General features: G+C 38.1%; 1 protein-coding gene across 3 annotated transcripts in view; it reads right to left on the bottom strand.

Moving 5' to 3' along the window:
• CROT (carnitine O-octanoyltransferase) overlaps positions 1 to 27,008 on the bottom strand; it is a 47,662-nt gene extending 20,654 nt beyond the window's left edge. For 2 of the 3 annotated variants that reach the window (XM_047840585.1, XM_047840604.1), the window contains exons 1-8: positions 26,908 to 27,008; positions 26,202 to 26,253; positions 22,533 to 22,668; positions 19,160 to 19,284; positions 17,015 to 17,196; positions 16,725 to 16,849; positions 7,010 to 7,118; positions 403 to 496 (exon numbers count right to left, since the gene is read on the bottom strand). In XM_047840585.1, coding sequence (XP_047696541.1) covers positions 403 to 496; positions 7,010 to 7,118; positions 16,725 to 16,849; positions 17,015 to 17,196; positions 19,160 to 19,284; positions 22,533 to 22,647 — 750 coding nt within the window. In that variant the 5' untranslated portion in view covers positions 22,648 to 22,668; positions 26,202 to 26,253; positions 26,908 to 27,008. Of the gene's footprint in view, positions 1 to 402; positions 497 to 7,009; positions 7,119 to 16,724; positions 16,850 to 17,014; positions 17,197 to 19,159; positions 19,285 to 22,532; positions 22,669 to 26,201; positions 26,254 to 26,838 lie in introns of all 3 variants that reach the window. The other variant, XM_047840595.1, reaches the window with a different exon arrangement.
• Between the last annotated feature and the right edge of the window lie 472 nt (positions 27,009 to 27,480).

Raw genomic sequence — 27,480 nt, 5'->3', positions numbered from 1 at the left:
GCTGCTCAAGGAACGTGTTGTGACAAATACTTGCTGACACTATTTTTGCTTTTTGCCTTTTTTCATGAAAGCAAAAATCCTCCTTGGGTTTCTTTCAAATGCACAAAACCCAGTACTAATGTAGGTACTTTGTGAGAGTGTAGTGACATAACCAAAACTTTCAAAAAGTGGGAGATACTTGTGCAGTTAATAATGCCCTGTTACATATTTCGAAACTGCTAAGAGAATACATGTTAAAAGTCCTCATCACAAGACAAAAAATTTAATTATGTGAGATTTATTGTGATCATTTTACAGTATATACAAATATCTAATTATGCTGTACACCTGAAACTAATATAATGTTATGTCAATTATACTTCAGTTAAAAAAAAAAAACAACACACAACTATAAATTATAACCTTAGCCCATCGGGTTCGCTCCTCACTGGTTAATGCTGGTATCCCAGGTCCATCGGGTTCACTATGGCACTTCTTGTGGATATATGTCAATTGCCTTAGGGAATATTAAAGAAAGAATATGTAAAAAAAGCATAAGCAGGATCACTAGCTACTTTTAGCCTTTAATAGGTCATATTGTTTATCAGTACTTAACTGTTTTGATGTATTATCCAAAGAAAGGGATTATGATCTCAACAGCAATTTCCCACACCTTATCTCCTTTTTTTTTTTTTTAAAGTGAGTGTGTGGCCTATTAACACAAAAGTATATTTAATAACTTTAAGTAATTAAATTTGCTGTTTGGCTGGTATTATTTATATTTTCAAAATGTACATGTACTTCTGGGGTCTAAGTAAATACCCCTTACAATAGAGAACTTGAAAAATATTCTGTAAATGATATCACAAATATTATGTACATCTTACCTAACTAAAAACTATGTGCATATATGTTTAACAGAATTACTCTATAACCAATTAATATTTGTGTGTAACTTCAAAAATAGAATACGTTGTCAATTTTAAATGTTTTCACATGTTACTTACAATCATTTTAAAGACTCTATTAAAGAAAAAATTTCACTCCAAAGTACTCTATACTCCCAAACTGATGAGTTTCCTGTATCTTTAAACATTTGACAGGCAAATAACAGGGTTCTTCAATAAAGAAATACACTTCCATCAATCCAAAATCCACAGAGGTTTAGCATAGGCAACAAAAGCAAAAAATTACGTCAAACTAAAAGCTTCTGCACAGTTAACATCAAAATTAAAAGGCAACCTACAGAATATGAGAAAGTATTTGCAAGCCATGTATCTGATAAGAGGTTAATATTCAAAATATATAAGGAATCCCTACAACTCAATACCAAAAAACCAAATAACCCTAATTTAAAAATGGGTTAAGGAACTAAACAGACATTTCTTCAAAGACATACAAATGGCCAGCAAGTGCACGACAAGGTACTCAACATGACTACCCATCAGGGAAATATTAATCAAAACCAAAATGATACATCACTTCACAGCTATTTGGATGGTTACGAGAAAGTAAGAAGTAAGTGTTGGTGAGGATGTGGAGAAAAGAACTCTTGTGGACTGTTGGTAGGAATGTCAATTGCTGCAGCCACTATGGAAAAGAGTAAGGAGTTTCCTTGAGAAATTAAAAGCAAAACTACTTTATGACCCAGCAATCCCAGTTCTGAGTGTATATCCAAAAGGAATTGAGGTCAGGACCTTACGAGACATCTGCACTCCCATGTTCACTGCAGCATTATTCACAATAGCCAAGAGGTGAAAGACACTTAAGTATCCACTGACAGATGAATGGATAAACAAAATGTAACATGTATGTACAATGGAGTATCACTCACCCTTAAAAAAGAAGGAAAGGAAATCCTGCCATTGGCAACAACATGGATAAGCCTGGAGTACAATACACTAAGTGAAGTAAGTCAGACACAGGACAAATACTACATAATATCACTTACAGGAGCAAGCTAAAATAGAGTGGCATGGTGGTTTCCTGGACATGGGTAAAGAGGAAAGGGGGGGGGGGGGGTGGTAATTAGTCAAAGGACACAAAGTTCCAGCTTTGTGGAATATCCAAGATGAATATCCTAGAGATCTACTGTAGAGCACAGGGCTTGTAATTAACAATACTGTATTGTATGCTTTAAAAAATTAAGAGGATAGGTTTTATGTTAAGTGTTATCACAAAAAAATTATTAAATAAAGGAGGCAGGCAACTTTTGGAGGTAATGGATAGGTTTATGGTAGATTGTGGTGATGGTTTCATGGGTGTGTACTTATTTCCAAACTCATCAGGATGTACACAATAAACATGTACAGCTTTTCATATGTCAATCACGCCTCAATAAAGTTTTTAAAAGTCTGTTCAAATTTTTTTAAATGCTACAGATTTGGTAACTAGGATAACCCCTTTTCCTTTAATTTGGCCATCTATGCATCTGTTTTTTAGCTACACATGCATTGTTTGATATTTAAAAGCACAAAATTTGTATTACCAGTATTTACATTTCAGACTCCTACACCTTTTAAAATATTCTATACTTGAGATTTTCTCACAATCTGGTTTCTGCCTTCATTACTTTCCACTTTCATTTACTATCATCTGGTTTTGTCCTCCAATGATTATCTTGAAACTGCATTTCTGAAAGTCACCAACAGTATCCCATAAAACAAATGTAGTAGGTTTATCTCAGTCCTGTTTTCCTGATCACAGAGTATTTAACACCCAGGAATAAATCTTAAAATTATCTTCTATCTTAGCTTTTGTAGCACTGTTCCACGGCAGTCTCCTTACCTCGCTTTCTGCTTAGTCTATTTCACTGATCATCTGTTCTCTTTTCACCACCAAACGTTCCCCCAAATCTGTCACTGACCTCTCCTGACGTCTTCTACAAGTTTCTCTTTTGGTAATTTCATCAATTTGTTTAAGAGCTTTAACTGTCTATTACCTTTGTGTAAGAGGCAACCAAATCTCTAACTTTAACCCCACTTTCTCTTAAAATTTCTGGTCCCAAATTTCCTAATGCTTGCTGATATCTCTACTTCAGTTTCAGTCAGCATTCCAAACTAGATTTAAAAATCATCTCCCTGTCCCCTTTCCAAATTAAAAGAAAAAAAGCTTATCTTAGAAGAAAACATAGGTATAAATCTTTGTGACTTCGTTTTTGTTTTTTAAGGAGGCTCCATGCCCAATGTGGAGCTTCAACTCATGATGCTAGGCTCAAAAGTGGGATGCTCTACCAACTGAGCCTGCCAGGTGCCCCTAAATATTTATGACTTTGGATTAGGCAACGATTTCTCAGATACAACACCAAAAGCACAAGCAACCAAAGAAATAGAAAAGTGGACTCTGTAAAAATTAAAACATTTGTGCTTCAAAGGAAGTCAAGAATGAGAAGAGAACTCCAGAAAGGGAGAGAAATATTTGCAAATTATGTATCTGGTAAGAGACATACTTAGAATATACAAAGAAGTTTTACAACTCAATAATCAAAAGACAATCCAATTAAAAATCGGTAAAGGATTTTAATAGACTTTTCTCCAAGGAAGATACACAAATGGTCAATAAGCACATGAAAAGATGCTCAACAGCACAGAAGAAAAAGAACACTACTGCACCATTGGTGGAAATGAAAACTGGTGCAGCCACTGTGGAAAATAGTATGGAGGTTCATAAAAAAGTTAAAAATAAAACTACCTAGAATCTAGCAATCACACTACTGAGTACTTACCCAAAGAATACAAAAACGTTAATTCAAAGGGGTACATACACCCCTATGTTTATAGCAGCATTACTTACAATAGCCAAGACATGGAAACAGCCCAAGTGTTCACTGATTGATGAATGGATAAACATGTGGTATACATATACAACTGAAAACTATTCATCCATACAAAAGAATGAAATCTTGCTATTTGCAATGATATGTATAGACCTAAGTGAAATAAGTGAGCGAAAGACAAATACTATATGGTTTCACTCATATGTAGAATTTAAGAACACAACAAATGAGCAAAAGGGGGAAAAAAGGGGAGAGACAAACCCAGAAACTGACTCCTCACTATAGACAACAAACTGATGATTACCAGAGGGGAGGTGGGGGGAGGATTGGGTTAAATCGATGATGAACACCGGCTGATGTATGGAATTGTTGAATCACTATACTGCATACCTGAAACTAATACAGTTAGGTATGTTAACTAAACTGGAATTAAAATAAAAACTTAAAAAAAAATAAAGTTCTTAGTCATTTAAAAAAATGCTCAAGATCCCTGTCATTATAAAAAAGCAAAACTAAACCACAATGAGATCCTACGTCACATCTTTTTGGTTATAGCCAAGGTTACAGGATGGCTATAACCAAAAAGATAATAACAAGTGTTGGTGAGGTGACGATGCTAAGAAATTAGAACCCTCATTTACTGCTGAAGTGAATGTAAAATGGTGCAGTCATTTTAGAAAACAGTTTGGCATTCCCTCTAATAGTTAAACAGAGCTACGACCTAGCAATTCCCTCCTAGTTATGTATCCAAAAGAAATGAAAATACATATTCACACAAAAGTCTGATGTTCAGGACAGTATTATTCATAATGTCCATTAAGTGATGAATATTTACATAAAATGTGGCATATCCACAGAATGGAATATTCAGCCATTAAAAAGAATAAAGTAATAAAGCATGCTACAACACAGATGAGCCTTGAAAACATCATGCTAAGTAAAAGAAGCCAGGCACAAAAGACCATATATTTTAAGATTCCATTTGTATGAAATGCCCAGAATAAGCAAATATACAGACACAAAAAGTCCACTGGTGGTTATGCCAGACTAATGGGATTACAGTGTTTGGGAGATATGGGTAGTGTCTACTAATGGATGGGGTGAAAGCTGGGGAGCAATAGGGCTTTACTGCTTATGGGTCCAGGGTTACTTTTGGAGGTAACAAAATGTTCTAAAATTGATTTTAGAGATGATTGTACAATTCTGTGAATATTCTAAAACATGCCAAATTTCACCCTTTATTTTTTTAAGTAGCTTCACACCCAGCACAGAGCCCAGTGTGGGGCCTGAACCCATGACCCTGAGATTATGACCTGAGCTGAGATCAAGAGTCGGACACTCAACCAAGTGAGCCACCCAGGCACCCCAAGAATTGCACACTTTAAATGGGTGAAAGGTATGGTGTGTGAATTATATCTCAATAAAGTAGTTATTAAAAACAAGAAAGAAAATGAAATGGTTCCTCCTCCTCTGTTGCCTCCTTCTGTTATACTACTACTTGCCTACCCAACCATGTTTAAAAATTTCAGTCCTATTTAATACCTTCTTTTCTTTCTAAGCCCAATCACCAACTCTTACTAATTTTATCCAATGATATTCTAATAGTGTTGTATGGTGACGATTGGTAGTTGCACTTCTGGTAAGTATAGTATAACACAGGAAAAAGTTCAATCGCTATGTTACGCACTTAAAACTGATCTGGGGTGCCTGGGTGGCTCAGTCGGTTAAGCGTCCGACTTCAGCTCAGGTCATGATCTCACTCTGAGTTCGAGCCCCGCATCTGGCTCTGAGCTGTCAGCACAGCTGAGACAGCTGGAGCCCACTTCACATTCTGTGTCTCCCCCTCTCTCTGCCCCTCCCCTGCTCATGCTCTGTCTTGGTCTCAAAAATAAATAAAAACATTTAAAAAAAATTAAAAATTTAACTTATCTAACACTGTGTGCCAACTTCCCTAATAGAAAAACTAAAAAAAAAAAAAAAAAAAAAAAGATACTTTAATAGGGTACAAACATCTTCTATTCCGTGGATTTCAACACCTAAACACAACAAAAGGCTCACATCCAAAAAGTATAAAGAACTCCTCCCACATAGTCATATATGTATGAAAGTGCTAATTAATATAACTGTTTTCAAAAACCGCATTATGTACTGAATTTCAATGTTCACATACCCTATGACTCAACAAGTCCTTTCCTAAGTGTAATCAGAAAGAAAACGTACAAGGATTCTCACAGCATCATTTTTTGTTCTAGTAAAAACTGTAAGCCACCTAAATAATTACCCTTGAAAAGAAGAGAAAGCATGGTAACTGATGAGTGGTATGAAGGAAATTTCTAAAATACTGGAAATATTCTATTATCTTGACCTGGTGGTGGTTACATGAGTATGTAGCTGTATATTTCTGTGCACTTTTGTACATGTTTGTAATACTTAAAAAAATTTTAAAGATATATATAGATACATACAACTCAACATTTATAAGACAATCTAGGAAGATTTGAACAAATGATTGTATATTAATGATATTAAAGAATTCCTCATTTTCTAAAAGAAGCAAGTCATTAGGTGTGATAATGGTACTGCATGTGTATGATTTTAAGAGTCCTTATCTTTTAGAGGTACATACTAAAATACTTCAGTGGAAACACTATGTCTTGAGATTTTCTTTACAATAATCCATAGGAGACTGAGGGGAGGAGAAAAGGCGAGTCGATACGAGGCTCTGAATTCATAACTGTTGAAGCTAGGAGATGATAACTGTTGAAGCTGGGGTATGAGAACATGGAAGAGGTTCATTATACAGTTCCCTCAAAATTTTGAAATTTTCCATAATATACTTTGAAAAATATAAACACACAAAATACTATACGTACATACTACGTGTACATACTATTTATATGCATTTAAATACATACTAGATATAAACTACATTCTTTTTTATAAGTCTTTATGTGCATATAAATTCACTAGAACAGATACAGAAGGACAGAATACACCAAACTAGTTAATGGTGATAAATTCTGGGGCAAGAAGTGGAATTGATAATATTCTCCAAGTAGAATAGATTCATATACATCTAGTAAAGTTAAAAATTAATGAAAGCTAAAAATAATAAATTTGCAAGAATCAGCATATACAGAGTTATTTCTTTTTAGCTTACTGTCCCTTTATACAAAGGCAATTGTGAACAAAATTTATTTTTTTAACTCAAGCAAAAACTTAACACCTTAAGACTCAAGAAAGTAGTTTGAAAACCTGTGAATCTCTGGTGGGGTCATCAAACATCCTTCGTGCATTACATCAAAGACAAAGACTCGGCCTCGACAAAGCACAGTAATGTGAGTTGGGGAACGCCCTTCGCTCTCTGGAAAAACAAACAGGAAATCCAAACTCAATCTCTCAAAGTTAAACAAGAGTAAAACTGCTTATTTACATCCAAAAGAAGAAAATAATCCTTGCTCCAATACTTGATAATATATTCATATATTCATCAAAAATATCATATGAACAATAAGGTGATGGACTTTCAATTATGATATAAATATACACTCTTGAAATCTGTCCATGTGAAACAGCCAAAAATCCATGGAGTTTCAAATATTTGTACACCTTGAGACTTATATAATCCCAAACTCCTGCAGGGCTTTCTAGTTTATTCATGGATAGAAATGACAAAGGGAAAAGGGCAGCAAGAAATCCTGTAGAAGAGCTATGAGAATTAGTTGCTCCTAGGCTTTATTTCAATGTTGACTGCTTATCAGATAATTTAATTGCAGTAACATCTAGCTATGATTTCTAAATAAAATAGTTTTCAGTTGAAAAAGGGCACTGTTTGAGTGGCAAGGAGAATGCTTTTTGCCAAATCTAGTTTTACTTAAGGCTCTAATCACACCTGGCAAGCCACTGATAATTGATTCTATGATTCTTTGGGCACACTTTAACTCTCCAAGAACTGTATGTTTGCTGTAAATCTCAGAATATTCTGATTTAGCCTCACTTTTCTATTACCATTGCCTTTGACAAAGGTCTTCCTATATGGTCCCTGTTCCTTTCCTCTAAGAAAAAAGACAGGAAAGACATACACTGCCAATGGAAGGAAATGTACTGATTGATATGTACAATTAACTGTGGTAAATGCTTTACACACATTATCTCATGAAACCCATCAACTATGAGGAAAGATCATCTCCTCATAGCACTGTTTTTTTTCTCTTATATCCTATTTCTTCCAGTTCTAGGAGGTAAGGTATGTATTTTCATTGTCTTTCATGGCTACTTCCAATACATTTCTTCTCTCTTCTCCTTCAAAAACCTCCTCATCTTTTTACATTTAATACTACTACATCTTATTGTTGCCATTTACTGACCACCCCCTATTCAAAATTTAGGACTGGAAAAGAAAAAAGAAAATAAGCCTGATGGCAAATTCATCAACAAATGTTGGGAGGGTGACAGGACAGGAGGGTATTACTTCAGGATGGGCCTAAGTGGGGATATTTTAGCAGAGACCTAAACGAAGTTAGGAGTGAGCATGGAAATATCTGCAAGAAGAGAATCTCAAGCAGAGGAAACGGCAAGTGCAAAGGCATTAGGACAAAATGAGATAGTTTGCTTTAAAAAAAAAAAAAAAAAAAGTCAGTATAGCTGCAGCAGAGAGAGAAAAGGGTAGAACGGTAGCCAGGATCAGGGCCAGGTTACATTGGCCTCAGAAAGCACTTCCAATTTTAAATATTATGAAAAGGAAGCCTATGGAGGGTTTTAAGTAAGACAGTAATAATGTGACCTCATTAGTACTTGAAAAAGGTCACTCAGGCTACTCTATGAAGAGGAGATCATAACAGTGAAGAGAACAGACAGCAAGATCAGTTGAGAGATAACTAAAGTGATCTAGGTGACAAGGATCTATGTGAAAGGTGATGGTGGCTTTGAATGAGGTGTGACACTTGAAGCAGACAAGAGGTCAATTTTTTTTTTTTTTCTTTCCAGATGAGCGATACTACAGATTAGAACAATCCAGTAAAGAGGGAAAACTGACAACGCAGCAAAGAGAAGATAAGTATGCAGCAAGGTCCTTGATTACACAAGAAGAGGTGGGGCCCAGTGTACCATACAGAAGGTTGTCTTTATGAGACAAAGCAGTTCATCCATTTAAACAAGGGAAGGCAGAACGTAAAATAATGTATTGTGAGGGGGTTGCAGGATGGACAAGTATTTGAATGAGTAGGTTTTCTATGACTGCTGTAACAAATTACCACTAACAACACAAATGGATTATCTTACAGGTATGGGGAACAGAAGTTTGAAACTTGTCTTACTAGTCTAAAATGAAGGTCAGCACGTCTGTGTTCCTTCTGGAGGCTCTAGGGGAGAATCAGTTTCCTTTGCTTTTCCAGCTTCCAGAGACTGCCCACACTCTTGCCCTTAGGACTCTCCTCCATTTTCACAACCATCAAAGGAGGATCATGACTTTCTCATCCTGCCATCAATTGGGTTCTCTTCTGCCTCTTTCTTTACTTCTAACAATTCTTGTGATTATTTTGTGTCCACATGAATATTCCAGAATAATCTTCCCATGTCTAGTCAACTGATTAACAAACTTAACTTCATTTTTGACCTAAATTCCCCTTTACTATGTAACCTAAAACATCTGACAGGCTCCAAGGATTAGGAAGCAAACATCTCTGGGGGGCTGAGGAGCATTATTCTGCCTAAGAGATAGGTTGGTAAATTTTGTGATGGAAAGACTGCTTTACATTTATTGAGAATAAGAGTTCATTAGCTGAGAATAAAGAAAACCATGAGACAGTCTTTCTGGAAGAGAGAGAATAACCTGACAAAAATATATGGCAAGATCGGGGCACCTGGGTGGCTCAGTCGGTTAAGCATCCGACTTTGGCTGAAGTCATGATCTCACAGTTTGTGAGTTCGAGCCCCACATCAGGCTCTGTGCTGACAGCCTGGAGCCTGCTTCAAATTCTGTGTCTCCATCTCTCTCTGCCCCTTCCCCATCATGCTCTGTTTCTCTCTCTCTCTCAAAAATAAACAAACATTAAAAAATATATATATATGGCAAGGTATGCTGTGGGTCCATTTGAGGTCTGAGAAAATTAAGTGAGGTTTTCTCAAGCCAAGGAAATTGCTATGGTAATATGTAGAGGTAAGAGAGAAGATTATAATTAAACAGTGATGAGGGGTGGGTGGAGTGGGGAAAGGGGGGTGGGCAAAGATTTGAATGTGTATGCAAAGGAGTGATTACAGTGGAGGTGGCAGGAATGGAACTGTGAAGAACTGTAGAATAACTGCATTTAAGTCACAATGTGATCAAAGAAACAGCTAAGGTAGACTCCCAAAGGAAGGGAGTTGTGAAGACAAGGTGGAGATCAGAGTGAGATGCTTATAATTACCATGCAGCATCGAAATTGGAGATGGAGTTTTTGATAACAAGGTCTAGGGCATGACCACAGGAGTATGTAGCTCCTTGAGAAGGAATGGAGGTGCAGATTACTAGAGGAAGAAAGTGAAGGAAAGCAGAAGTCACGGATTATCAACAATTGGAAGTTCAAGTCATCAAGGATGTGACTGAGGTAGTAATGGAAAGAAATGCAGGGAGCCTGGTGCTATACCAATCAATGAACAAAGGGGAATGGTCAAAAACAAAGTCACTGCAATCATGACAATCTCTGGGGATTTCACCTGATAGCTTTCCTTTTTTCCAAAGCTCAAACTGTAAGGAAGAAGGGAAAGTGGAAAGAATAACAGGAGATAAAGAGCATACAACATCTCCTACCTTTCTTCTAGTACCAAAGTATGAGAGAAAATATACCCACTTGAGATGGTTATAGGGAACGCAGTAAGCTCAAAGAATAACCAGGTTTAGTAACAAAACCCTTCAAAGTAAACAGGAACTTTCAGAGAAAAGGTTGAAGATATAAAGGATTTTGCTGACTGTGTGCTTCAGGAAGTACAGAAGAGTCTGGAAAAGCAAAGGAGAGTGGGTCACAGTAGTAAGGAACGTAGATCAAATTAGGCTATGCACAAATCCACGAATCCAGAGGACAGGCTATGATCTGAGAAGTCTGAACTTCTAGGCAAAATGAGGTAAACAGGGCAAGAGGCATGACGGAATTAGTGTTAATGGTCTCTTAAGGAGGAAGTAAAAATAAAAATAGTTCTAACTATTGCCTCCTTATTGACACCATCCTTTGAGCCACAGCAGCTTACAGGCTGCCTCCACATACATCATTTCTTCAATTTTCTCTGTCTCCAAGATAGATTCCATGACCCATTTTCTCTCTTCCAAAACACTTAAATCTTCCACTTTCTCTTTCTGCACCTGCTTGATTGTTGTAGGAAAAAAAAAAGAATATATCATCCAATTTTAAATTCGTAAACACCATTTCAAATGGGCACTCAACACTGATCAGCTACCCTACATTTCCATAGCAAATGTGCTTCTCCCACTTTCCAAAAATGACTAGTATTTCACACCATCTCCTTTCTCCTCAAATCTTCTACCCCAGGTGATGACCTCAGTTCTCATTTCACCAACGAAAACACAAGGAATTCATAGGACCTCCTCATCTTCCCACAACAAAATTGGTCAATTATGTCTGCATCTAGATGCACACTTTCTGCATTCCCTCTCATCACTGCTCTTGTCAAAGACCAACCCCTCCACCATTTCTACTTTTTTGACCCTCTCAGCTCTTATCTTTTCAAAGACTCTGGCTGTTTATTCTTACCCCTGTAAGATTATTGTTCTTTCTCTCCTATGTCAATCTCATGACGTAATAGCACTCATTTTTATTTAAATTTTAGCTAGCCAACATCTAGTGCAGTATTGGTTTCAGCAGAATTCAGTGATTCATCGCTCACATACAACTCCCAGTCCTCATCACAACTGCCCTCCTTAATACCCATCACCAATATAAGCCCATCTCCCACCCACCTCCCTCCATCAGCCTCAGTTTGTTCTCTATCATTAAGAGTCTCCTGTGATGTTTTCCCCTCTCCCTCTTTCCAACCCCCTCTTCTCATATGGTCATGTTTGGTTTCTTAAATTCCACATAAGAGTGAAATCGTATGGTTTCTCTGAGTTGTTTTGCTTAGCCTAATACATTCTAGTTTCATCCATGTCATTTCAAATGGCAAGATTTCATTCTTTTTGATGGCTAATATTCCGTTGTGTGGGTGTATGTGTGTATACATATGTGTATATGCATATACACATATATATGCATACACACATAGTTTGACTATTGTGGATAATGCTGCTATAAACACTGGGGTCTGTGGACCCCTCTGAATCTGTACTTTTGTATCCTTTGGGTAAATACCTAATAGTCCAATTGCTAGATGATAGGGTAGTTCTATTATTAGTTTTTTGAGGAACCTACATACTGTTCTCCAGAGCGGCTGCACCAGTTTATATTCCCACTCACAGTTCAAGAGGTTTCCCCTTTCTCTGCATCCTTGTCAATGCCTGTTGTTTCTTGTGTTGTTGATTTTAGCCATTCTGACAGGTATGAGGTGGTTATCTCATTGTGGTTTTGATGTGTAGTTCCCTGATGAGTGATGTTGAGTATCTTTTTATGTGTCTGTTAGCCATTTGGATGTCTTCTTTGGAAAAGTGTCCATTCATGTCTTCTGCCCATTTCTTCAGTGGATTGTTTTTTGGGTGTTGAGTTTGGCAAGTTCTTTATAGACTTTATCTGATACGTCATTTGCAAATATCTTCTCCTATTCCGTAAGTTACCTTTTAGTTTTGATTGCTTCCTTCACTGTACAGAAGCTTTTCATCTTGATGAAACAGTTCACATTTGCTTTTTTTCCCCTTGCCTCCAGCAACGTGTCTAGTAAGAAGCTGCTGTTGCCAAGGTCAAAGAGGTTGCTACCTGTGATCTCCTCTAGGATTTTGATGGTTTCATGTCTCATATTTAGGGCTTTCATCCTTTTTGAATTTACTTTTGTGTATGATGTAAGAAAGTGGTCTAAGCTTCATTCTTCCACATGTCACTGTCCAGTTTTCCCAACGCCATTTGTTGAAGGGACTATCTTTTTTCCATTTGATATTCTTTCCTGCTTTGTTGAAGAGGAGTTGACCATGTAGTTGTGGGTCCATTTCTGGGTTTTCTATTCTGTTCCATTGATCTTTGTGTCTCTTTTTGTGCCAGTAACAATAGTGTCTTGATGACTACAGCTTTGTAATATAGCTTGAAATCAGAATTATGATGCCTCCAGTCTTTTCTTTTTTAGGATTGCTTGGACAATTCGGGGTCTTTTGTGGTTCCATACAAATTTTAGGATTGTTTGTTCTAGCTCTGCAAAAAATGCTAGTGGTATTTTGATTGGGATTGCACTAAATGTATAGATCCCTTTGGGTAGTATAGACATTTTAACAATGTTTTGTTCTTCAGTGACCATGGAATGCTTTTCCATTTCTTGGTGTGCTCTTCAATTTCTTTCCCAAGTGTTGAATAGTTTTCAGAGTACTTCTTTAGTTAGGTTTATTCCTAGGTATCTTACTGTTTTTTGATGTAATTGCAAATGGGATCAATTCCTTGATTTCTTTTTCTGCTACTTTGTTACTGGTGTATAGACATGCAACAGATTTCTGCATGTTGATTTTATATCCTGTGATTGTGCTGAATTCACGTATTAGTTCTAACAATTTTTTGGTGGCATCTGTTGAGTTTTCTACATAGAGTACCATGTCATCTGCAAATAGCGGAAGTTTGACTTCTTCCTTGCCAATTTGGATGCCTTTTCTCTTTGTTATACAACAGTACCCATTAAAAAAAAATAAAGTATCTCCCACTGTACATCAAAACTTCTTCCGTAAGGATTATTTCCAAATGTTGTCACTACTTACTTGGCTTCCTTTCATCTTCTCCAGTCGAGCTCCCTTACCCAACTTCCACTAAGACTGCTCTTGTCGAGGGCAGCTGGTCCATGTCATGTTGACAAATAATTTGGTCACTTTTAAATTTTATCTCAGTTGACCTTTGGAGCATTCAGTACAACACTTCCTCCTCTTGGCTTCCGGGAGACCACTGTCCTTGCTTCCTTCCCACTTTAGTCTCTTTTGCTGTGTTCGACTCTTCAGACCACCAAATACCATATTTAATTGTGCTAAGCATCATTATTTGTTCACTTGATAATCTTCCTCTTTACGTGTTACAAAAGCTACTCTTAGGGCTTTAAAATGTTTTCTATGCCTGCTAATATTGATTCCTAAATCTCTTGGTGCAGCACTGAAACTGCTCCCCCAGCCCAAACTTTGCATCCAACTATCTACTTGCATTTCCACTTCAGATGTCTAAAAGGCATCTTAAACTCAACATAGCCTAAGGGACCTCTTAATTTCCTCCCTGAATATTTCGTCCCAATTTTTCCCACCTCATCAACCAACACACCTATCTACCCCATTTCTTAAGCCAAATACCTTGAAGTCAACTGATTCCCCTTTTTTCTTACATCTCATAACCAATCTATGAATAATTCTGCTAAACCCAAAACCAAAATATATCCAGAATCTAAAGAACTTTTTATCAGTTCCACATTATTACACTAGTACAAGTCATTATTGTAGCTCACTAGAACTGCTAAAACTATTTTCTAACTTATCTCCCTGCTTCTACCACTGTCTGTTTCCTAAAAATCTTAATCTTCAAACAGCAGGTACAATCATCTTTTCAAAACATAAACCTGATCACATCACTTACCTCCTCAAAACTCACTAATACTATCTTATTCACATTTTAAATAAAATCCAAATCCACGAGTTGGCTTCCAAATTACCATATGATCCAGCCTCTAGTCTCCACTCCAGTCGGCCACCTCCCCGTGGCCTAGTGTGCTCCATCCATATTTCCCTTCAAACATGCCAAATTTATTCATGCCCAGGGGATTTCTTCCCTCAACACAAAAACAATATGAACCAATCAAAAATAAAAAGACAAAAAACTGCTGTAACATCTTATTCATATCCTCAGAGATGCTTTCCCTGACTACCTAAACAGCCACCTGCTTACCCATTATTTGAATTCTCTATACAGTATTTATCACCAACTCTGTTATTTGTTTACTTATTACCTCAGCTTTATCCCTAACTATACCTCTTTGCATGGCTGTAAGTATAAGAATATAGTTTATGATAGCTTGAAGGACTGTATTAAGAGGCACATTGTTAAATTAGTGACTGCATTTTACATGCCCAAACACCATAAAATACCTAGGAATAAACCTAACCAAAGAGGTAAAAGACCTGTATGCTGAAAACTGTTCAAAGCTTATGAAAGAAATTGAAGACGACACTAAGAAATCAAAGAACATTTCATGCTCATACATTAGAAGAATATTGTTAAAATGTCGAAACTATCCAAAGCAATCTACACACTCAATGCAATCCTTATCAAAATTGCACCAGCTTTCTTCACAGAGTTAAAACAATCCTAAAATTTCTATGGAACCACAAAAGACCCCAAATAGCCAAAGTAATGTTGAAAAAGAAAACCAAAGCTGGAAGTATCACAATCCCACACTTCAACTCGCAATACATGCTGTATCTTAAAGGATTACTTTATCTATCTTAGAACATACCTATGAAATAGTAAAGATTGAACTTGAAAACCAGGTTGACTGACTGGAGTTCTTAACCGATACGCATATTTCTCTCTTTGCTACGGCTATTCCATTTTCTCCTGTTCATTTTTTCCATTCATGTTTGGGCATTAAACTTTATGCCCTAAGTAACCAGGTTTTTCACTTGCAACATCAAGATAAATGTGTGTGGGCCTGAGGACATTAAATATCTCAAGCATCTAATGAGGTTTACAAAGAGGAGTTTATGAAAGTAAACTCATATTCCTCACACTACAAGCAAAACTGGCAAAGAAATTTTACTTTTAAACAAAATTTCAGGTAAGAAAAATATCCTTTCATAGTTACATTCTGCAGTAACTATAAACTATGTTATTAAATATATAAAAAAGAAAAAGATCCTGAAATAACCAAACACAAGTAGTTACTACAATAGAATTTTCCATTTTGAGATATGCTAGCACACCAAGCAGAATTTACCATTAAGCGGACAGTAAAAACAAAAACTTTGGTGAGTCAATCTGAACTCATATGCCTTCAAGAAGACTGACACCAGGCTCTCACCTCAAAAGGCTGGGAGTGGAAGGAAGGGCATACTCACAGAGAAATGGGGCATAATAACCATATATAAGCAAACACTCAAAAAGAAAATTCAAGTAAGAGGGCAGAGACAGAAAGATCCAAATCATATGCTCCAGATTTCCCAATATTCTAATTGATAATGTTCTTTAAAATTTAAATACTCAAATGATGCAACATAAGCACCAGCTTTTATATAGAACTATGTAAGACACATTTTATAAAATCCATTCCCAGGGCATCTGGGTGGCTCAGTTGGTTTAACATCCAACTCTTGATTTCAGCTCAGGTCATGATCTCACAATTGGTGAGTTCATGCCCCATGTCAAGCTCTGGGCTGGCAGCAAGAAGCCGGCTTGGGATTCTCTCTATCCCCTCCCTCTGTGCCCCTCTCTCTCTCAAAATAAATAAGCATTAAAAAAAAAAAAAATCGAGGGGCGCCTGGGTGGCGCAGTCGGTAAAGCGTCCGACTTCAACCAGGTCACGATCTCGCGGTCCGTGAGTTCGAGCCCCGCGTCAGGCTCTGGGCTGATGGCTCGGAGCCTGGAGCCTGTTTCCGATTCTGTGTCTCCCTCTCTCTCTGCCCCTCCCCCGTTCATGCTCTGTCTCTCTCTGTCCGAAAAATAAATAAACGTTGAAAAAAAAAAAATCCATTCCCATAAATTACTTACAACTAAAAGGTTCACAGAAAGCCTCCAATTAGTCATCCACAGCATCACAGTAGAAACCACAGCACAACTATCCAAATCCTAATGACTTAACCAAAAAAGTACCCATGTTTTCTACTTACCAGTCCTAAAATAATTCATAATTGAATCTCTAGTAATCCCTGGAATCTTGCATGTGGAAAACACCATTCGGAATTGATCCATATCTAGAGGATTATTTCCAACTTTATGAACAGGCACTTTTTCCCTATTAAAACAAAAAAAAGTATTTTGGTCAACGAGTCTTTATAACACTTGTAAAACAAGTAGTCACAACTATAGTATCCTTGAATAACTAAAAATCAGCTTCTCAACATTTTGCCACCTAAAACTGTAGGTAAACCTGTTACTAAATTCACATAACTGTCCTTACTTTCTTAATAGCTGCCAGTAGTTCAAGTTATGCCAAAGACTTATACTTCCTCTTTCCAACTGAGTGCCTTCCTTTGGAGGCCAGTAGTGTTCAATATAAGGTGCAGGACCAGCAAAATTGACATTCAGTTGTGACGGTAAACGAGCATCCAGATAGGCAACATTCAGCCACCATTCTTCCAGCTAAAAGAAATTAAGAACTTCAGCCTAATGCAATTGGGTATACTTGAATGTATAATTGCTGCCAAAGAAAACCAAAAAAACAAAAGCTGTATTTGTTCTTTTCTCTTTACTCTTTAACACTTAAAAACACATTTACTTACCCACATCAAATTGTACACGGACAATGGACTTTAAGTCAATTTTACCTCAGTAAGCTATTTTTTTTTTTTAATTTTTTTAATGTTTATTTATTTCTGAGACAGAGAGAGACAGCACATGAGTGTGGGAGGAGCAGAGAGAGAGGGAGACACAGAATCGGAAGCAGGCTCCAGGCTCTGAGCCATCAGCCCAGAGCCTGACGCGGGGCTCGAACTCATGGACAGTGAGATCGTGACCTGGCTGAAGTCGGACGCTTAACCGACTGCGCCACCCAGGCGCCCCTCAGTAAGCTATTCTTAAAAAAATGATAAATTAAAAAATAAAAACACACTTTCTTGTTTTAAATTATCACAGATATTGAAAAATGGTATTATAATCATTTCTTTCTTCTGGAACTATAGGATCTTAATTATAATTACATTACAAAAAACAGGCAACAAGAAAGCACTGAAAAGACACCTTCAGATAGATCATACTGAAGTCACAACACCAAAGTCCTTAGGTGAGTTTTCCCAGAGTACTTTGGGTATAATAACTATTTAACAAATCCTCACTTAATTATAACAACTAGTAAGACATTTGCAATTTTCCTTTTCCAAGCAAAAACTGCAGTGCTAAATCAGAACTATGAAACCTTTTCAGTACACATAAAACTAATTTAGAATTTTCAGTGCTTTCTGTGTCCTTCTTTTATAATATGCAACTAAATTTCAGGCAGATATGCAGATCTCATCAAATTATCTAGAGTTATTTTTTAAGAAATGGATGTTATAAACTATAATCATTCAGAAAAGGAAGTAACCAAAAAGGATACAGACTTCTTACCTTACCCTGATTCAATTAAAATTGCTCAAGTCTCAAGACTGCGAAGAAAGAAATCTCAAAGTATAAAATTCTATTACTCCTTCATAGTTATCAATGACTAATGGGAAGATCAACTTGCTTTTTATTTCTAAAGCTTAAATACAGTTACAATCATTATTTCTAGATTAAGGCAATTTTTTTTTAATGTTTATGAGAGAGAGAGCACGAGTCATTGAGGGGCAGAAAGAGAGAGAGCCACAGAATTTGAAGCAGGCTCCAGGTTCTCAGCTGTCAGCACAAAGCCCAATACAGGGCTCAAATCCACAAACTGCGAGATCACGACCTGAGCCAAAGCCAGAAGTTTAACCGACTGAACCACCCAGGCACCCTGGCAATTTTTTTAAATTACGAAAACCTAACCTCTGGTTCACACTACAGAAGTAGAGTAGCTAAGCTGAAGAAGCCCAAGATTCCTTAAAGAAAATTATGCACTGCCTCAGTAATGACTGTATCAACATCTCCCCCTCAATCTATCTAATTCCAACATGTAATACTCAAAACCATTCTCCACTCCAACTTTGTAATGGCCCTTTCTCTCCCATGCAATGTTTAAGTATTTGTATGCCACCTATGTGGCATGTCTATTTTTTTCAGGCTAGGATTACCTGAACAAAATGTTTCTCTCAAAGCAGGGTCTGCAGATCACCTCCACCAGGACCACATGGAAAGTTAAAATAAGGACTTCTGGACGCCCATTTCAGAGATACTGAATCAGAATCACTGGTCCCAGGAAGTCTGCATTTTAACAAGTTCTCCATGTGGTAAAAGAAAAGTTCACACACAACACTTAAAACTCCCTAGAGTTAAACAATTCCCTCATTCTTCTGGATGATTACAATAACAATGACTGCAAGGATATTTACACTAATAATTTTAAATTTAAAGCTATTTAAATAAAACATTTTTATTTTTCATTCAAGCATCATCAATTTTCTAATTTTAAGTACAATAACACAAATACCCAATTTCTTTTTCCTTTTGCCCTTTCAAGTAATTTCTGGTGCAATTTTCTTCCAATACCATCTTGAAATTTTTGGACAATTTCTTCAGTTTTTTTATATTCTTCTTTATTTGCAAATGGCTTTACTATAAAGATAAAATATGCATTAAAATACTTAGACATCAAGTACCATAAACTCACATTATTACATAAATCTTGAGACTTAATTATGTAAAACAATTATAAATGCATTAATTATCACAGCAGTCCAATAAATTATGTATGCCAGAGTTTACAACATAAAAATAGCTGAAAAGCAACAATGCAAAACGAGGTGAAAAATAAAACAGTGGATACTGGGTATTCTGATAACCTTTTTCTGAAAAATTATTTTAAAATTATTCTGGATGATGAGAATTAAAAAGATAAAGATAGAACTATCATCTAGCTATTAGTCCAACAGAAAAGTTAATCCTGTTTAGCCATGAATAAGAGAAATTAAAATTTCTTTCCACTAATGTTCAAGCAGAGCCTTGAACATCATGTATGTAAGTGCAATATGTACGTAAATGTAAGTGTAAAGCCTGCCTCCAGCCCAGAGCCAGAGCCAGTAACAGTTTCCTTCCAAACTGTTCCAAACTGTGTGTACACACACACACAAAGACAAATAAAATACAGGATTTTAGTCCATGAAAATGAAAACCAATTGTTCTGAAAATTTGCTACCGAGAAAAGCAAATTAGCAATCAAAGGACATTAATATCTTCCTTTTTTATGATTCTGTCTCTTCCAAGTACTATCTTAAAGTCAATTTAAACAGCTGTATTTAGAAACAGTCCAAGTGAAATGTATAATCAAAAACAGTGAATAATCATTAAAATTTTTACAAAAGAAACTTGAATTCCCAGATAAAAGTACCTGAGGAAAAAGAGAAAAGAAGAAATTTAAAGAACATCAAGGGCTTTCAGTTCAAGAAAGTGAACCAAATGCATACATTTATCTCCAAACCTCCTAGAATTCAGTAAAATCACGGTAATTAAAAAGGCAAAAACCTGTAAGGACCAAGAATATGGAAGGAGAGGACAGCAGACCAGTTAAGCTAACATTTTACAAATTAGAAAACACATGAGAAAATGGGGACTTTGTAGAATGGAGAAAGCCTGTCTAAAGCCTAGACAGTGGAAAGGAGGAAGATACAAGGTTAAGGTTAGGTGCAAACCAAGAAGCAAGTCAATTCCTGCAGTAGAATCCCAGAAAGGTTCAAGAATTCTAGGCAAATGGACTTTCAAAGGGGGGGCAAAAAGTGGCTGAAAACAGGTCTCCTGTAGATCTTTCTCCACTCTAGAAAGCCAGGCAACTTCCTACCAACGCCAGCAGAAATCTAGAGGTTTATTCTTAGGAAAAATTGACAAGCAGAATACATGGCTTCTAAGTCATATTGAAAAAAAGAAATCATGATGAAAGGGTACACCCAGAACAATGACCCCTCCAGCCTCCTTCCCCTACTTAGTTCCCAAAACACTAGAAATCAGGCTCATGCCTTCTAAACAAAAGAGGACTCTTTGGGGAAACAGATCAGTCCAAGAAAAATTATTACTTAGATCTGGGCATGGTCCCATTGGAACTGCTAGATCTCTGCAACAAGAGTCACTAGAAGGCCCACTGGTCACCAAATCCCTACTCACACATATAGAGCTTTCAATCGGCTTTTTAGGGTCTAACTCTAAAATATGAAGACTACAGATTTTCTGGTATTTGAGGAAAGCCTCTCACATGACAGTCAAAGGCAGAATAAGCAAAAATAGGATTGGTGGTCCCAAACAATAAACAGACCCTTTCCCAGGAAGGGAAAGGCACTAATAATAAGGGAAATCATTTTTTAATTAAAAGCTTAGTCCAGAATGCCCCAGATCCAATTACTAGGAATTCCAGAAAGAGAGGGAAAACAAAGGAGAAAACTATTCAAGAAACACTATTTTTCAAATTTCCTCGAACTGAGTAACTTGAATTTTTCAACTTAAAAGAACCTACTGTGTATTCAGAGAAATAAATGAGAAAAAAAAAAATCTACACACTAAGGGACATGGAAACAATCAAAATGGTAGGGATAAAAAGGTTTCCAAACACATCTGTAAAGTAAAAAACAAGCCACATATGAAGGATCAAACAGAATGGCATTAGACCTCTCAAGAGAACAGACAGTACCTTCAAAACTCCTAAGAAAAATCATTTCCAACACAGAATATTCTATATTCAGCCAAACAATCAGATATGAGGGTAGAATAAATTTTTAGGTCTCACATTCTTTTTTTCCCAGAAATTCTTTTCTCAAGTAGCTACTAAAGATATACTTCACAAATATAAGTGAAAAGAGGAAGAAAAAGAAAGACAGGAACCAGAGAATCCAATAAAGGAGGGAGAGGTGAAGCAAACTGCTAGGATAATGGGGGAAAGAAAGTCCCCAGAGAACAGCTATCAGCCAACTTAAGAAAAGTATGCTGACTGAAGGAAGAGGGCAGAGGGCCCTAGGAGGGATGTCTCCAAGAAATGAAACTCAGAGAATAGCTTATGTGTTTAATATATGTACAGGTACATACACATATATGTATCATATATAATGTACATAAGGGTTTTCAGTGTATTGAAGTGTTTGGGAGTGAATTAGTTAAGGATACAAAGTAAGCAAATGAAAAATGAGGCAAAATAAAACAAAAAACCAGCAAAAAGGTAACCAAAGCACAGTGTGATTAACTGCATAATCATAAACCCTAAATGATCAGGTAAAGTAACACAGGTACATACTGATTTAAATGAGGTAAAACCTGGAGTTCAATCAAGTGAATACTAATTTAATCATTTAATCCCAAATGGTGATTCTGTACAACTATATTGAGAGAATGAAAAGGAAAATGTGGATATGTTGGATTGCATATATGCTGAGCATGAAGAGTGGAAAGGTAAAAGGTGTGGAAGAACTAAATCCACATCTTTTTACCAACAAATTTATAGTATCTAAAACTAAAAAAAAAAAAAAAAAAAGAAATAGTAGTATAAAAAATCTGGAGATAAAAGATATCTGGAGATAAACAATATCAAAAAACTGAAAAAATATTTGAAAATGCTTGCCTGAGGGAGTGGGATTTGGGGGTGGGAGTAGAGAATGAGGCAGAGGCCTGCTACTTTTTATTATAAACCTAAAAATACTATCTGGCTTTTCAAACTATGGAAAAAGTAACTTGAGAAATAAAGACAAAAAAGTTCTGCACATTTTAAGGATACGTTACCATGAGTCTCAAGGAAAAAACAATTACACCCCCATCAACTTCTAGTAATTTCATAGTTTCCTACATTACTAATAATATAATACATACGAAAAAATTACAAACATACGTACCTGATTCAAGATATTTTTTTAATGATTCTTCAAGTGAAGGAACAGGCAGAGATGGAAGAGAATCCTGGTATTGAAATGTTCGTTCTTCAGTTGATTTAGCCAATTGATTTTCCATGATGCAATCACAACAGGAAAACTAAAGAAAAAAGCCCTCACAATTTCAATCTCATAAATATTCTTATATATGCTAGTTCCAATGCAATAAATCATTATCTAGAGACCACAATATATACAGAACTTTGTTCTAGTCCTTACAGAAGTCATAAACTTGTCAGAGTGAGAAAATCAATTAAAAAACAAAAGCAAAAAAACATGTAGATTCCAAGAGCTGGAGCTCAGAGTCAGTACCTACTATTTGCCAAGTACTACGGTATCATAGAAGACCTTATCTAATCTTCCTATTATCTCTGCTTTTTGGCATTCACTGACATTTTACATACCAAGAAACCAAAATTCAAAAGACAATTTACCAACTCTAGTAAGGTCAAGATCTGTTTGATTCCAATCTTCCCCTTAAACAAAAGCTACTAGAGAGCGGGTAAGAGAACCCACAGGAGCTCTAAATGGGTATGGAGAATTCAGATGTGTAGCAAGTTACGCTGGGTGGAAGGTGAGCACTCCCAAGAGCCTAGTATGAAAAGCAGAAGATTCATCCAGCTGTGGACTTGTAGAATATTACAGAATTCATCAATCATACGACAAGCTGTTGTAACCGCATGCAGATGGTTTGAAGCCTACCCAGAATGACTTCAAGTATCCCCAGCAATCTTGAACAATTAATTTTCATCAGAGAAATCAAACGAACCCAAAATGTGAATGAGGTATACAAATGTTAAAAGGAAAACTAAGTTTCTCAAAGTCTTAATTTTTTTTTTCAACGTTTTTATTTTTATTTTTGGGACAGAGAGAGACAGAGCATGAACGGGGGAGGGGCAGAGAGAGAGGGAGACACAGAATCGGAAACAGGCTCCAGGCTCTGAGCCAGAGCCTGACGCGGGGCTCGAACTCACAGACCATGAGATCATGACCTGGCTGAAGTCGGACGCTTAACCGACTGTGCCACCCAGGCGCCCCTCAAAGTCTTTAATAGCAACTGAGAAATCAAGGAACCTTAAGAATTATCTGTGCTTTCAAATCTTTTTAAATTAAAACTGATAGCAAACCAAATAAAATATTCCACTCATAGGTTAAAGAATAAAACATTATCAAAAGCAAGGGTGTGGCAGAGACTGTTATCAGCCAATATTAACTATTTCCTTTTTTTTTTTTTTTCCTTAACAGAATCCTGACTTTCAACTGGGTATAAAGCCACACAGCTTTATCTCCTACCCTGCCTTGGAGCTCAGTATGACTTTGTAATGTGTCACCTCCAGGTCATGCCCCTATAAAGGACTAACTACATGTGTTCTCCCTGTGCTTTCTCTCCTCACTAACAGGTATGACCAATGGAAGCAGCACCTTACAGACACCTCAACTGCTTACAGACACCATGTATTGAGGTTGTCAGAATCTTCCTATTACCCCTAGCCTCCACCCTCTAGATGTATGGGAAAACAGTGTCATTCATGTCATCGAGCTTTGTTAGGATAGAACAGTTCAACCTACAGCACTAATAAAAAAATATAATCCAGAAGGTACAACAAAGACCTCCCATTTAATAGCTTCTTGCTATCTAATGACTTTGCACTTTATTTTGACCATCCACCAACATTAGCTTTAGACTTAAGGGAAATGTAGGCATGGGTCCATATGCCAACTCTACCACTTTCTAGTCATGAGCCTCTGGGCAACTGACTTGAACCAAATTCCCTTATCTGTAGAGAGGATAATCATACAATCAGAAAGAGGTGTTGTTAGGATTGTTTTATTTTTATTATCATTCTTAAATAGGCTCCATACCCAATTGGGGCTTGAACTTGCAACTCTAGGATCAAGAGTCAGATGTTCTACAGAGCCAGGCAGGTGCCTCCAGGATTGTTTTTAAATGACTGCAAAAACACATCACAGGGCGCCTAGGTGGCTCAGTCGGTTAAGAGTCCGATTCTTGATTTTGGCTCAGATCATGGTCTCACAATTCGTGGGTTCAAGCCCCGTGTCGGGCTCTGCATAGACACCAAGAAATCTGCTTAGGATATTCTCTCTTTCTCTCTCTCTTCCCCTCCCTTGCTGGCACGCAATCTCTAAATAAACTTAAAATAAAAAACAAAAAAACACATATCATAAAAATAAAGCAATCTGGGGCATCTGAGTGGCTCAGTCGGTTAAGCATCCGACTTTAGCTCAGGACATGATCTGCCTGTTCGTGAGTTCGAGCCCCGTGTTGGGCTCTGTGCTGACAGCTCAGAGCCTGGAGTCTTCTTCAGATTCTGTGTCTCTTGTCTCTCTGCCCCTCTCCTGCTTATGTGCTGTCTCTCTCTCTCTCTCAAAGAATAAACATTTAAAAAAGTGTTTTAAAAAATAAAACAAATAGGGGCGCCTGGGTGGCACAGTCGGTTAAGCATCCGACTTCAGCCAGGTCACGATCTCACGGTCTGTGAGTTCGAGCCCCGCGTCAGGCTCTGGCTCAGAGCCTGGAGCCTGTTTCCGATTCTGTGTCTCCCTCTCTCTCTGCCCCTCCCCCGTTCATGCTTTGTCTCTCTCTGTCCCAAAAATAAATTAAAAAACGTTGAAAAAAAATTAAAAAAAAAAAATAAAACAAATTAAAAAAGTAAAAATAAAGCAATCTAGTTGAGACAACCATGTTATGCTAGGCAGAATTTCTAGGAATGGCTCCCATGATTTCACCCCTACACTCTCCAGAACCTATGAATATAATGAGATCATCACTTCCATGACTGTGATCACGTTGTCTTACACAGCACAGGTGACCTTAGATTATCCAGGTGGGTCTAATCATTTGAGCCCTCAAGAGCAGAAAGCTTACTCCAGCAGTTGGCTGTAGATGAGTCAGGGGGATTAAAAGCATGAAAAGGATTGAAGGTGCTGTCTGGCAATGAACATACAGGTGGTCTTAAGGAACTGACAAAGCCCCCAGCTGGAGCCTAGGAAGGAAATCGGGTCCTCGGCCCTACTACACCTGCAAGAAAATAAATTCTGCACCTTCACTTAGCCTAGAGGTGGATTCTTCCTCAGGGCCTCCAGACCAGAGCCCAGGACTACAGAAACCTTTATTTCAGCTTTGTGAGGTGCTAAGCAGAGTACCCAGCTGAAACTACCTGGACTTCAGACCTATAGAAGCTGTGAGATAACCACTTTGTGATTTTGTGTGGTTTGTTGTTTTGTTTTTTTAACTAAGTTTATGGTAAATTGTTATGGCAGCAATAAGAATCTAATACACATACGTAGAAAAGATAAGCTATTCTCTGTATACCTACCTCCCTTAGTACTTAATGGACGCTAGAAAAATGATACCAAGACTACCAATCCCATACCTATATGGTCTTAACTCACCAAAACGTACACAGTGAAAATATGAATTAGGAGATTTTTTTCAGCAAGGACTGTTTTGAATGTTCAACTACAAAGATGAAGTCTAAAGGAACCTACATACGCATTAAGAAAAATCATGACACTAGATTTAATTACAGGATCGCTTCCCGGGAGCAATAAAATGTAAACACAGATTGGAAAAGAGAATCGGGAACAGCAAGTAAAAAAATAGTCACATACCGGTACACCAAGATGAACTGTTTAGGACTTCCAGGAGGCCGCTGCAACCATCCTGTTGGAGAACACAGGGGTTTGAACTAGGCTGGTGACTGTGGGAAGCAAGAAACTAGCGTGACAACCGCCGGGGGCGGGGGGCATGGAAATTTTTACCAAAAACTGGCTTAAGAAAATGGAAGACAAGAAATCCGCAGACTATGAAGCCCTAAGACTTAAAACTGTTGGGAATCAGAGCACGCACTCAAAAGAGTCCATCTACGAGACAGCTGGCGAACAATTGTTACGGGATTCACCAGGTTTTGGACAACCACACTCAAGAGACAAAGTGCTCCCGGTGCCCGGTATCTGGGGCCCCCGCCCAGACGCAGGGCGACAAGCTTAAAGCTTGGCTGTAGATACAGAAGTGCAGAGCGAGGAGAGCTCAGACTTCTCACACCACACCAAAAGTTGCTCTGCACACTCAAGAGGACACCAAGTGAGAGAAATCCAAATAAGCAGCGCTACGACACCGCCCGGCGGCCCAACCTCGGGGGTACGTCTACGACCGCGGCAGGCGAGCTGCCTGACTACACGACACTCCCGCCGAGTCCGGGCACTTCCGCCGTTCTACGCTATGGAACTATGTTCTACGCAACTTAACTTTTCCCCACCATCTCCACGGGCTGGGGGAGAGAGGGAGCGCTGCCCCATCGGGCCTACTGGTCCTCACCGCTTGCCCTTCACCTCCTCGGCCGCGGCCCACAGCCGCGCTGGCCCGCTCCCCCGCGGCCCCCGAGGAGCAGGAATTAAACGGAAAGCCGCGAGGGTCCCGCCCCGCAGGCACCGGCGAACGAAGATTGGATGGAAAGCCGCGAGGGTCCCGCCCCGTACTTGAAGCCTGGGACGAGCCGGGCCTGCGCTCTGGTAGGACCCAGCCCAATCTCACTTGGGCGTCCTCTGCCGGAGGCTGGGTTCCAGGCTGCGGGGCCGGGAGGGGCTTCCCCAACGCCAGAGAAAAGGCCCCAGCCCTGCCGGACAGCGGTTGACTGGTTTCAGCAGGTGGAGCCCAGCGCCCCGGCCAGGGATACAGCGGGAGACTCCGGGCAGGCAGCCCTCCGCCTACGCAGGTACACAACCCTGGGACGGACGCAGTAACTGATGCCTCAGACTCATCTTGGTCCAGTTTGTGCAAGACTCGGCACCCTGTTTACCTGCCTCTTCTAGCCCCAGCTCTGTCTTGCCAGCCGCTCTTTCTTCCCCTTACCAGTGCGACTCTTTTTGCAACCCTCAAGCAATAATTTAT

Source organism: Prionailurus viverrinus, chromosome A2, assembly GCF_022837055.1.
Source record: "Prionailurus viverrinus isolate Anna chromosome A2, UM_Priviv_1.0, whole genome shotgun sequence".
Classification (NCBI taxonomy): Eukaryota; Metazoa; Chordata; class Mammalia; order Carnivora; family Felidae; genus Prionailurus; species Prionailurus viverrinus.
Note: the sequence above shows the minus strand (reverse complement) of the source record. Positions and strands in the feature narration are given on the sequence as shown.